Below are 13,865 nucleotides of genomic sequence, written 5' to 3'. Positions count from 1 at the left end.
CCTGGAAGTGGTGGAAGGTCTCACAGAAGGAAAAAGACCTTTTGGCAAGGGCTGTGGAAAGCAGTCTTAAAGAATTACAATCCTGCTGGGGAGCCACCCACAATCTGTTGGCAACACCATAAAAACCGAACAAGATCAGTGCAGAGCATGCAAAACGTCCCTTTACAGAAGACGACTTGGGGAGGGGGGATGAGCTATTATATACATCAGCCTTGTGGGAGAGCATAAACTGTTGAAATTAGTTTCAGGCTGTTGCTCTGCAACTGGGGTTAGAGAACATGATACCAAAATGGTTGGGAGGCTAGGGGAAAAAAAAAAAAATAAAGGAGAGAATGCTTATGAAAGAATTACCACACATTTCAGATATGACTAAGTATTTTAGGTTGCCTATTTGAGACATTTTCTTTATTCTACGTGTAAGCTCAGTGTTTCAGGATATTATGACTAAATACTAACACAGCTCCTACAGAGGAGTCTTAACAGACAACTAGTAAAAAGTTGTTCATTTGCATGAGCTGAGAAGACGAGCACTGCACTTCTTCCTCCAGAGCACAGAGCGATGCAAATAAAGTGGCTTCGTAGAAGTAAAAAAGCATGTTCTTTCTTGTGCCTTTTTTTTTTTTAAAGTTCTTTTTTAAGAGCCCTCTCCTGAACTGTACAGCACTGCTCATATGGCTTCATTTATACTGATGCATGGTAAGGCATGGTGACTTTTTTGGTAATAACATCAAGGTAACATTTTTTCCATACGTGGAAATCTGGCAGTTTCTTTACACACACACACACACACGTAACCCCACTCATTTCAAGGGAAACGAAATCCTGAGTTAACCTGCCACAGGAGGAGAGGTAGCAGGCTGTGGGAGGTGAGGAGAGGTTGAACCACTGAAGGGGAGAGGTTAAATTTCTCTTCTTTTTAGCCAAAAAATGTACAAGTGTGGACAGTCCACGTGTCTGCTGTGTCAAAAATAAAGTGTCCTATTTTATATGTTAATAGACAGTGCAAAAGTTACATGAGTGAAAATGCATATCTGCATGATGGATGAGGAACTGAAAGTTGGCTATACAGAACAAAAGAACCACACATGGAAGTAAAGACAAAAAATACTTATTTGCTACTTTTCAGGACAATGGTTTTAAAAAACAGCAGAAGAGCAAAATTAAAGCCATTTAATTCAACCAGCTGCAGATCTGCAGAGTATTCTCCAACTCTGAGATCGTTTCTGATGCATCCCCTCCCCAGGTGCCCCTCCTGCAAGCCTTGGCAGGAGTCTCTGATGTGCTTTAAATCCAAATTATGCACATGCTCTCAGGTAAACAATTATTTTAATACAACTCCAAATCTTACACACGGCAAAGGCCAACAAAATGATATGTGAGATTTCTCCAAGTTCTAACATATTGTCCTGGAGAAAAGGGCTTGAGCATATGCTCTGTGGGTCAGAAAAACTGCCCTGGGTCCAACTGGAGAGGGAAAGCAGCCAAGCGGGATGCACAGCTCTAATGCCAACGCTTCGAGAGGTACTACAGGTTTACTAACATGACAGTATGGAGTTAGTAGACATTCAAATGCAAAACAGTTAGTCACGTTAGTTGGCTTTGTACCTTCTCCTATGAATGGGAGGCTTCTTTATACCATCCCCCAGAACTCGCATTGAACTGAAAATGAATCATGGAGAGTGGTCAGCAGCTTGAATGGAAAAAAATGAACAAATGGCAGCTGAAGGAATATCCCCAACAAATGAACAACAGAGGGAATGGACGTACAGAGAAAACACAAAAGTAAATACTAAAGGAAGTAATGAGTCACGCTTTTCCTCCTCTCCCCCTCTTTTACAAATAAATCTGGTTTGGGTTGTTTGGGGTTTTTTTTGTACAGAAATAAGGTTTCACAGGTATTGACCACGTTGCAACTTAGCTGCTGCCAAAGCCAGGTCAGTCTAAAGTTTAGATAAGGACAAACTATTTGACAGAAGCTTTTAGCAACCGTGATTAACACCAGCTCCAGTTTTGCAGTGCTTAATCCATCAGTGAAAAATGCCAGCGTTTCTTTCCTCGGACACAAACGTTAAAAACACTGCATCATTGTTGAAAGACAGGCATTTCAAATCCGCTATGAATGTCAGGAATTAACTGAAGGATGAACATCCTTTTGTGGCAGCCTTGTTAGTTTTCTTTGTATTTTTAATAGCAAAATGTAGACATGAGGATTATCTGTGAAGTGCATTTGAGAGAGGAGGCAGAGGGGAACTGAGCATGTTTTCACATTTTATTTAAGACAATGACATTTCTTCTGATCTTTTTCGTGAACAAACTTTTATGCTCACCCCTCTTACAAAAAGAAAACATGTAACGCTGGAAAAGACCAAATCCTACAAAACCTGATTTTTTCCATAGGCTCTTTGGGTCCTGTATCAGCAGCACTATTTAAGCTTGACTTGGCTACCCCTGCCATTGTGGGAAAGACTTTTTGGTGTGGATGGGGGCTGGACCAGGCTGCGAGTCCTTTGCTGGGGCAGGAGGCACCTCTTACAGCTTGGCTGACTGTGCAGCCTGCCACCCAATTCCTCTTCCCAGCTGTGCAGCCCAGCTCTAGTCCTTGGATTTTGGTGGCAATTCCACTTTATTTGGTTGATTTTCTGCTCATTTAGTGAGTGCAACCTGCTCATCGATGGAGCAAAGAAGTGCCACAGGTGCCCAGAGGAGGAGAGGGAGCAGGGACAAGGGGTGGCAGGCAGTGGGAGCAGCACAGGTCCTGCCCGTCAGCAGGACAAACCTTAGCTAAGGCTTGTGCTCTGTGTAACTTCACTTCCAAGGTTCGCAAAAGTCAAGTTCCAATAAGGGCTTGTCCCCTTTAAATGGAAAAGTATCTACTGCACATGAAATTAATGAATAAGAAAAACACCCTGAATTTAACTGATTTGTATGAAAGTCACTTGTTTGGGCTTCTCTTCTTCGGTATTTGTTGCTGCTCACTAAGCAACCAGAATCTCAACATCACAACAGCCACGTATGAAAAGAACAAAGTAGAAAAGAAAAAAAAACAAAACAAAAAACAACAAACCCAAATAATCCAAATTCCTTTTTAACAGAAACATAAAACCAAACAGGAACCAAATCAGCAGCAAAGACCCACACAGCTTTTCTTCTCTAATTAACCTATGTGACAGCTATCCTTACATAGCGGCAGCTGCATCTAAGAACATATGAGAGTAATTACTGTTCCTTTAACTCAAATTTTCTTACATTTACAATGGATGTATTTTCCCGTATCAGAAACAGAGTCCAAAGTCTGATGCAGTAGAATTTAACCCCATCTGTTAAGTGTTAGCAGTAATTGCCAGCTATGCAGTTTATTACCCTCAGAAATCCTTACATATCAGGTCCTACACTTAAAAATAAATCTCTCTAAATGAGTTTATGAGCTTATGGACTCATTTTGTCATAAACCTGCATGTATACCTTATGCTGACTCTTTTGTAGCTTTAATTTTACTTAATTTATTTAAATATTACCTGGGGACCAGAAATGAAGCCAAAAAAAGGTGGCAGTGGTAAACAACAACAATAGCAATAATAATAGTAGTAGCAATAATAACAATAATAGCAACATAGGGTGAAAGATACTATGTTCCTGAATGTTTTTCAACATTGGCTTTAAAATCTGAAGGGTCTATAGTATTCCTTTAGTGATACCCACAGCTCCTAACACGTAAAGGATGCATACATTTCCGATGGGAGGCTGCTGCCTCTCACTGGATTATCCAAACGGGTCAGAAACAATTTACCAAGAACCCGTTGGGAGTGGCCAGTTTTAAATTAATGGCATCACCAAATGCAATGGCTCTGTTTATCTTAAAAGCAGACTTGTGGCCATGAAAATTGCAGCAGGCAGCCCAGAGAGTAGCGCTGCACTGCATGCCTGGGCTTGCAGCCTCTGTAAGCTGCAGGCCAGCACTGGAGGACGGGAGGCACCCTGATCCTGCTAAAACAACTGGCCACTCCTGCTCTGGAAGCATTAAATGCATTAAGAACACTGGCCAAACCTCCACTGCTTTCAGAACACACAGGGTTTGACCTCAAGTATCCAGCAGCCCAGATGCTGAACGGTGCAGAGCACAGCAGGGAACCTTACACCAGTTACTTTATTGGCGTGCATGGTCCTTTACTCCATCTTTTTTCCCACTCAGATGGGGGCCTGAGCACCTTTTCTTCCCACAGTCACTTGGCACCAGCATTTACACACTCCTGTGGCTGTTACACCTCTCCCTCTTCTACCTTCTGAAAGAACGAAAGGGAAAACTTCCCTTTTGAATCTTCCGAGGCACCAGCAGGGACATCAGTGGTGAGTTAGATGGGACTTTCTGTCCATGAGAGACTGAGGTGGACCCAATTCTGTGAAACAGGGACTATCCATCTCACCACTATGCCAAATGAGGAGCCTCCACACCTTTTTTTAAAACTCTGGTGCCAGTGCTATCTTGTACCACAATCAGAGCAATAATGGTCATGTTTATTTTGTCAGAGATTTAACACTCCAGTAATTCCTTTAACAAAGCCCTTCCTATAGAAAGGTGTGGTGACAGTTCAAATGAAAGACCTGTCCCAAGGTATTTCCATTCCCTCTGGAAAGCCCAAGTGTACTGTAGGTATCAAGTACTTTAATCCTGAAAGTTAAGTTAAAAAAACCAAACAAACATACGTTCGTTAGGAGATTGTCTTGACCCCCTTGAGTGAAAAAGAAATAATCACAAGTGACATCCCCAGTTCCCTGTTTTATCATGCCGAGCCCAAGGCTTAGGTAAATATTCATGAGTGGGTGCAAAGTAAATCAAAGCAGCTCTTCACTCACCTCCTCTGATTGATTTCTGCTTCGTTGGTGGCGTTCTTCCCTGGCCCCCAACTGTGTCGACGGAATGGTGACAGCGGCCGCATGGAGTTTCGCAAGACAGAGGAATGAGTGGGCACATCCGTGATACTGTCTAGCTCCTCTTCCTTCTCTCCTCCCTCTGCGGCCATCATGTTGGTGCAGCTGCCATCCAGGCTGTGCCTGTCCTTGGGCTGGACGAAGTTCACCGTTGGTGGGAAGGGAAGGGACGTGTCGCTGCCCAGGGATGAGTTCCTCTCCAGGGACATGGTGTCATCTGCAGAGGAACTGGAACTGGTGACATCGCATACAGACTGCTCCTCTTCAGGCTGCTGTGGATAAGAAAAATTAAAAATATATTAAAGTAGAATCATAAACTGGTTTGGGTTGGAAGGGACCTTTAAAGATCATGTAGTCCAACCCCCCTGCCATAGGCAGGGACATTGTTCACTAGATCAGGTTGCTCAAAGCCCCGTCCGACCTGACCTTGAACACTTCCAATGAAGTGAATACATTTAACATTTTAAATAAATGGAAATATTTTATATTTCACATGAGCTGAGAGATTTCCTAGTTGATAGCACAAGACAAATTAACTATCACAGAAGTGAGACTTTTTGCTCTGGTTTCAAAAGAGGCTGAAATGCTCTACAGAGCAATCCCTTCCACCCCACAAATCCCCGGTTGCCATAACCCTGGGCTCCCAGCTCGGGTCCTCTGCCTGCCTTCCTCTCTCCCATTCCACATTTCATCTTGCACCCCAAACCCCGCTCCTCTCACCATTTCTGGCGGAACCTGTTATCGGTCAAGGTGCCATAAAACTGCCAAAGGTTTACCAGGTGTTAATGACGGAGAGCAATTAATGGGGACTGGGTCATCCTGACCTCTGATGACAAACTCCAGCCTCTCCTGTGCGACCTGGGATGGGTTTGTAGCTCTCAGCCATGAGAGCTCGAGGGCAACGTACTGTTCCCCTGCATCATGCAGCACAAAAGGGACAATTACTCAGTAGTAGAAAAGAGACAGAAAAAATAAAAGCTTAAATCCCCGTCCCCCACTACTTTCCATTAAGGAGAAAGTTAATGCCAGGGTTTGCAGCATTTTTCAAATCCAACTGTAATTGAAAAAATATCATCCCACAGGATCAGCTGCCCTGTATTACAGGTCTTGAGTCATTCTGCCATTTTTTGGTTTAGTTTGCTCCAAAAGCTGTAAGTGGAAGCCAAACTGGTTCTCTTTGGCCAAAGGCCACATGCTGACCGTACAGCCTGAGAAGAGCCTGTGCATATTCTGTGTTCCCTGTGGCTAGGATAAAAAAACACAAGCATCTCTCTGACATCACCTTCAGTCTGAAATGGTGTTTGCCCCAAGGGACTGACGTGGGAAGTTTCAATTTATTCTCCTGCAGAGCCCTGCACTGTATCATTTAAAATAATAATAGGCAGAATGATCTGTCAGATCATATATGAGACTATTCAGCAAAGCCACAGCAGTTAATTGTCTTCAAATAGCAGGCTCGGTGGGTCTCAGCAGAAGCTGAGCTCTCAAGGAGCTGCAGGCTGTCAGCTCTCATTTGGCAGAAGACAACGGGCTACAAAATCCCGTTCTCACAAGGGAGAGATGGGCATCAAAACCCATGCAGGGCAGGATGAACGGGAGCGGTGCTGCCCCACGGCAGTCCTCGCCTCGGATCCCACCGCCCTGACTTCGTTCAAGCCCAGCAATGTTAAACGCTCCAGGCACTTTTGCTTTTCTGTGCTTTTTTTGATGGGCACGCATTATAAGCTAAAAGCTTCCTGTTAAACTGAATAAAAAGAAACTGAGATGTTCAAAAAGTATTCTAATAAAATATTCAAGTATTTAAATTATTCCCTCTTTAGAGGGAAGCCGTGTTTCAAGTTTGGCTATTTTTTATTCTTATTTCAGTTTAACAGGTAGACAATAACGTTCCTAAGGTGGTTTAAATAAATGCTATCACACTATTTCCCCTCTCCCATCCATCAAAGAAAAAAGAGAAAAAAAAGACAGCATCCACAGCACAACACCAAAGTACAATATACCTTTTAAACACAAAATACTAAAAAACACACTAAAAATATATCCCTCCAAAAGCATTCATTTCATGGTAAGGAATGTCAACTATTAATGGTGAATTTGTGTAAATACTTTAATAGCAAACATACTGTAATGTAAAGTATTGGATTTGACACATATTTAAATAGGAAGCGTAGGTTAAAACAAGAGAGAGATGAAACGGATGCCCAGTAAATTTTTTTATGACATTTGGCGTTATTCAAGAAAATCTGATGATATTTGTGTGAGTCATGATGAGAGCTTACTGAATTGCTTAAATCTAGACAAATTAAGTAGTCATTATGTGGCTAATACTCCTTCAGTAGAGAAAACAGCCTGCTTCGCTTTTCTGAGACACAGGAAAATACTGCTAGACATTAGGGCAGCACAGCAGGAGGAGAGAGGACTACCCGCCAGCTGTACAGTGGAAGTATGGGACAGTTTGGAAACATTAAATTTGGGTGCAAATCTAGCAACAATAGTGCAGAACATCAAATTATATAGGGAGGAATTAGAGTAAAAAGAGGATTTTTTATGTCCCAGATGAGAATACTGCTCCAGTTTAAAATGCAGAACAAAACCCGCCTCCCAAGCAAGGAAGGTTTAGGGTTTCTATCATAAAGTGCAATTCAAAGAGATTTTTGAAAAATGTGAAATATATTTGGTCCATTTTAACTTTTACCTTGAGCAACAGACTGACTACAGAACACAATAAACAATTCCCTTGAACTGTGGCCCATGCTTATTCCTCTAAAAATATTCTGTCTTCATTTAGATTTTTTTTTTTTTTTGAAACAAAGCAAAATAGTTAATATGAAAGACCAGGACTCTGTCTGCAAAACGCCAAGTGTGGCTGATACATCTAAGAAACATCTATATTGCAGCCACCTCTGCAAAAAAATAGCTATCTGGCCAAGTGCCAGTAAATATGCATTGCTCTTTAATCCTGTTTGAGTAAGAAAATACCCTGTTTGCAGAATAGGAATGGTTCTCTAATGTGTTCTTTTCCTACAGGAAAAATGAACATTAAAGAAATATTAATTTTCTTCAAGTTAGGCTTGCTGCATTGCACCTCAATGAATTCAACCCTTAACTGTGACCATAAAACTCACGGCTGAAAAGAGCCTTTACAGATACGCGCTAATGGGCATTTTCTTTGTTCTCAGAAACAGTACTTGGTGAGAAGCTAGTAAGAAAAAATGAGATAAGGCATAAAAAGTGAGTTTTCTGAGAAAGAACGTACGTGCTTCTTCATGAATAGGGATAAGAGAAATCACTAGGATGGTGGGGGTATAAGATAACTTCTTCAACTAAATCCCTCCATCTGTAGGAGGTCTCGATAAGTGGAATTAAAATGTTCTTTCAATCATTTTTGTGATGACGACACGCAAAGTGTTGAGACACAAACTTACTCTGTCCCCTGATCTTCCATGTGACAAAGACATTAAAGGTGTTACAGTATTAAAAAAAAAAAAAAAAAAAAGATGAAAAAAATTTAACCCTGGCATCCTGAAGTCTATTTGGCATACCATTACACTAAAGGAGTCAACACCTCTGGTTGGCATGATATATAATCTAGCAGGGTCATTTTTTATTTGGATTTGCCTATGGCTCCAGGCTCCCTAAAATGAACCTCAATAGCGGCCTCCTATTAATTATTTATCATAATTTTTATGATTTGGAGCGGAGGAGTCTTCCCCTGGTGAAAGCCTCTCTCTCTTCAAACTTTTATTCCTTTGGGTTTGGTTTTTTTGCATGGTTGGTTTTTTGTGGGTTGTTTTTTTTTTTTAAGAAACAATAATTCTGAAAAAATAAATGCAAAATATTTATGTATTTGTGTATTTCCTTGAGCAAACCAAAACAAAGGCAGAAATGAAAAAAAAACCTCAAGGGCTTGAGTGGCAACCCCTTCCTTTGACAATGTTCTGTGGGTTTCTGACTTCCCAAGGGCCTTTCGTCTGAATCATTTCCCAAGAGGCACATTAAAAAACTTCCCAGTAACGCTGAATTTTGGTGGCAGGTTAAAAGTTAAGATGAGCAAAGCGTATGGGCTACGCCCCGGGACGTTGCCAGATGATTGTGAGAAATGACCTTATGCAGCATTAATCATTCAAGAAGGAGGGTGTTGCAAGGCCTGCCCAGATGGCTGTCTGAGACGGACAAGGAAAAGCAGGATGACGAGGACATGGGAATGAAGCGCTGACGCGAAAAAATAAAACATTTTGCTGAAGCCTTTAGACCTCACGTTGGAAGCGATTTCTGGATTTCAGCGACAGCCTCTAAAGTCTGAAAAAACAAGTCAGGTTTTAGTGCTAAAGCTCTCTGAACCCGGCAGCTCACGTTACGCAGCTCAGCACGTGTCCCTCAGAGCAAAAAAAAAAAAAAAAAAAAAGAGACAAGCACAGGAGACGGCAATGAGAGCATGCACCGAACACCAGGACAGTTTAAGGTACCTGCAGATTTTGTGACCCCACAGACCTCAATTCTTCATGGCCCTGGGATAGAACCAGGGCTTAAAATCTATGAATTTCAAGGGATGTCTATGGAAGCTGCCTGGAAGACCCTGGACAGACAATGGCTTGTTCTTCCTAAATTTCTTTTAATGTATTAAGCAGTTAAGAGGAGAGGAGTCATTTATACAACAAAAAACAACTCTAACAGACGAAAGTTCAACTCTTGCTCCACACAAAGGAGAAACAAGAACAGGACTAGTAAAAACAATAATCATCAGGACGCTACAAGGTTTGAGATCCTCTTTTTGTTCATAAATATGTTCTCTCTCTTCCCAATTTGATATGGAAGTTGCACTATTTAATAGGCTTATAATTAACCAATTACAACGAAGACATGCCTCATAATATTTTTCAGAAGAAAGACTACATCCAGCACTTATTTTAGTGGTTATTAAAAATATTTATAGCTTGCATTTCTACCAGCTGGGCTTAGTAGTCTAAAAAAAACCCAAAAAGACTGAATTAATGAACGAGCTCACAACACTAAACTAGTGTCTCTGGTCCTTCTAGAAATAACTGTAACTGTAGAACTGTAGGTACTCAAATAAATTCTGAGAAAGGAGACAAGGAATCGAGTTTGTCAGCAAAGCAGAGACCAAAAAAGCAGCTGAGGTTGAGATTAGCTTTGAGTAACTTCCTAAACTCAACTCAGGAACCTTTTGAACCCATTTGTAGACGAAGTCTGCAATCCACCACATAATGAGAACTGTGCTGGGTTTGGCTGGGATAGAGTTAATTTTCTTCACAGTAGCTAGTATGGGGCTGTGTTTTAGATTTGTGCTGGAAACAGTGTTGATAACCCAGGGATGTTTCCGTTACTGCTGAGCAGTGCTGACACAGAGTCAAGGCCTTCTCTGCTCCTCACCCCACCCCATCAGTGAACAGGCTGGGGGGGCACAAGAAGCTGGGAGGGGACACGGCCGGGACAGCTGACCCCAACTGACCCAAGGGATATCCCACACCATATGGCGTCATGCTCAGCACAGAAAACTGGGGGAAGGAGGAGGAAGGGGGGGACGTTCGGTGTGATGGTGTTTGCCTTCCCAAGTCACCGTTACGCGTGATGGAGCCCTGCTGTCCTGGGGATGGCTGAACACCTGCCTGCCCATGGGAAGGAGTGAATGAATCCCTTGTTTTGCTTTGCTTGTGTGCACGGCTTTTGCTTTCCCTATTAAACTGTCTTTATCTCAACCCACGAGTTTTCTCACTTTTTTTTTTCCCCATCCCACTGGGGGGGAGTGAGCGAGTGGCTGGGTGGGGCTCAGTTGCCGGCTGGGGTTAAACCACGACAAATGTAAAGGCTGCCAAATTAAGAAATTCCCTTTCTACAAAGAAAATAATTTCCTCCCTCTGCCCGCTCTCCACTGGCAATTGAAGATCTGCTTTCCCCACCACCCCCTTTTCCCTGCAGCATCCCTACTACATTGCAGTACCTATTCTTTTTAAGTTTTAATTTTTCTTTCTCCTATTTGGAGAAGGAAACTTTCCACATAAGAAAGGGAAAAAGCTAAAATCCTGTACAATATAAATTCACTGTGTTCCCACAGCACTCTTCTCCCATGCATCCCCATACAATCATTAAATCAGGCTGAAATGGCAGTCGGCTATCGTAATTCATGCCATTCTACACGAGAAAATTGAAGACAGTCTTCTGCTCCGCCAAACAGCCTTATATTCTCACAATCCAGGCTCCCGCATCACTTTGAGAGTAAGATGGGAAAGGGTGAGGCTGGTGAGTTCTGTGCCCTACCACATGCATTAAGGATGACTTTACTGTTCATTTATAGCACATGAGATCACTTAGCCCGGGCTGTGGTGCTTCCCGTCCCGCTGGAAAATATTCACCATCATCTGATTTGATTTAAAGCAAACAGAATTTTGTTTCATTAAATATATTTCTCTGAAAACAAGTGTGAAACCTATTCCGAAAGTTTAGTTTTTCAGAGCAGGAATTGTGCCTGCTCAAACAGGTAAGCTGGGGCTGAACCTAAGCGGGTGATTTCATGGAGCTGAGACCAACGTGATGGCTGCTCCAAGGAAGGTTCACATCCTCTTTGATTCTGCATCACTCTATTCTTTCTGGGTGCTTTTTCATCCTCTACTTATGGCAATAAGAATATCAATTACCAGCAAGACAATTCTTAAAAAGCAAAACCTAATCACCCTCTGAATAAATTCAGGCTGCTGTGATGCAGACGGCAGAAGACGGATGCTGAAGCGAGGCATCATCTGTTCAGGAGGTTACTCTGTATCTCAGGTCTCACCCACTCCTCCTTCCCCTTCTCAGCCGTGAGCAACACAAAGGGCACAGGGATGACTAAGGTTAGCAATGACTTCTGTTGTTGATTTTAAGCAAACTTGAAAACATTTTCCTTCTACTTGCACGCAAAAAGGCATTAGAGGTATGTCGCCTAGGCAACAAAACTATTCATTGGAATTGGCCTTAAGTGTTTAGAGTGAGTGTTTCCTTCCTACCCAGGGAGTCACACTGAATTTACAGAAAAACATTGGTTCCTCTGAGAATTACAGTATATGATTCTGAAGGTGTCAGCGCAGAGGTCATCGTTTGCTGGAAAAAAGCTCTTTGTTACATGAGCTAAAGACAGCTTTCATACCATCTGAGCAATCCCTAATGTCCTTGCAAGAAAATACACCTTTTCAACTGTTCCTCTAGTGCCTGATTTACTTTTGGACAGTCAAAATTACTTTCATCTTTTTAACATTGGAGGCTGCAAGTTTTTTAGAATTCTGCTGCAAGTAAATACATCCCTCATGTTGCTGCATCCAAAGAGAGGACCAGATCCTTCACATCTATTCTGTTCCAGGATAATCGCTTCCAGGTTTCTAACTCACCAGCGAAACCAAGATGATCTGCATTTGCAGTACGGGTTTATTGAACCAGGCCTCGGGGCTTTTTTAACCATATCCAAACCAGGCTTTCCTACCTTTCCAAAGACAAGGTCTTCCATCCCATCACCAGGCAAGGGGAAGAGGTCAGACTCGCTCCCGGACTCTCTTTTAAGGACACCCTGTGACGAGGCACAGACGCTACTCAGCCCATCCTCCAAGAAATTCTCACATTCTGCAGGAGCAAAGCAGAAAGAGTTACGATCTGATGCTTTCTGTAGCATGCATACATCCAACTCACATACGCTCAGTAAATTCAAGGATTTAGAAACAACAGTAAACACAGCTTTATAAATTGTGTTCACCTCCCAAAACCATGCCTGTAAATTTTCAAAGAATTTATTCGAGAGTTTAATAGTCCTTTTTAATGCATCATCGCAGTACATGGTGCAAACAGAAATTCTGCATTAAACAGCCATATATGCTTGTAGCTTGAGGTGCTGATAAATATGCTATATTATCAGGTACCCCACACTGAGCACAACAGGATGTTTTCCATCAATTGCAGCAACTGCAAAATTAGATTCATAGTCAATAAATGTAGAAATATAATTTAACGATATTTGCTTTCTTTCTCAATTACAACCAATCAATTCTCTCTAATTCATTCCCCTTTAGAGAGGGGAAGATTATTTCATTCCTTCTTTTACACTTCTCACTAAAAAAACCACTAATATGACTTCTACGACAAGCTTTACTTTTTTAAGATTCAAAAATTAAGTGTCTTTTTAAATTCTAAAGCTTTCATAACTCCTGACATTGATATATAAGCACACTGCATCTCTTTTTTCTAAAATGCTTCCAGCTGTTTGTATCGGGGTGCTGAGCAACACAAATATAGACTACAGCGACTGAGAAAGCCCTTCCTTTCCAAAAACCTTAACAGACGTGTATTTGCATCAATAATGCCTGTATATCATTTCATTTGTTCAGCCTTCAGGCAAAAGTATTAATGACAATTCTGGCAGTAACTGAACATTCTTTTCTCCCAGCTCAAAATATTTTCTGATTATTAGTATTTTTTTAAAAAAGGTGTTGTTTTGCAACCTGTTCTAACTAAAAAGATCCAAAACATGCTTAGCTCCCTGGAGAGGAGCCAGGGCAATAAAATATTGGTTCACTCTTAAATTACAGCTGACAAACTCCATCCTTGGCTACGTCAACCTTACACATCAACACAACTACAACAGGTTTGGGTAGCTCGAAACCACCTTTTTCCCTTCCCCATCCTTAACCTGCGCCTGACAGCAGCTATCAAACACCCCAGCCACAGCCCAGCCGATGGGAGCAAGCCACTGTTGGAGGAACTAATGTTAATTTATTGATGGCAGCGGGGCTGCCCCCGTTTTGGGCACGGGGGAGCCAAAACCGGTCGGAAACCCCATTACCCTGCAGAGGAGTTTCCACACCGCGGAGAATTGGAAAAGCACTTATTGGAGGCGGCACGGCTGTTCCCCGGTCCTATTCCCCTTTCGGTAAACCTGGAAAATCTGAACTGCTTTTCCA

General features: G+C 42.0%; 1 protein-coding gene across 1 annotated transcript in view; it reads right to left on the bottom strand.

Annotated features, from left to right (window-relative positions):
- The window catches only part of AKAP13 (A kinase (PRKA) anchor protein 13), a 102,070-nt gene that overhangs the window by 46,815 nt on the left and 41,390 nt on the right, over positions 1-13,865 (bottom strand). Inside the window, exons 4-6 of the mRNA XM_009335179.1 lie at positions 12,398-12,534; positions 4,852-5,198; positions 1,606-1,659 (exon numbers count right to left, since the gene is read on the bottom strand). Coding sequence (XP_009333454.1) covers positions 1,606-1,659; positions 4,852-5,198; positions 12,398-12,534 — 538 coding nt within the window. The remainder of the gene's footprint in view (positions 1-1,605; positions 1,660-4,851; positions 5,199-12,397; positions 12,535-13,865) is intronic.

This window comes from Pygoscelis adeliae, unplaced genomic scaffold (genome assembly GCF_000699105.1).
Source record: "Pygoscelis adeliae isolate BGI_AS28 unplaced genomic scaffold, ASM69910v1 Scaffold21, whole genome shotgun sequence".
In the NCBI taxonomy this organism is placed as follows: Eukaryota; Metazoa; Chordata; class Aves; order Sphenisciformes; family Spheniscidae; genus Pygoscelis; species Pygoscelis adeliae.
The sequence above is the reverse complement of the archived record's forward strand: the minus strand, read 5'-3'. Positions and strand labels throughout refer to the sequence as shown.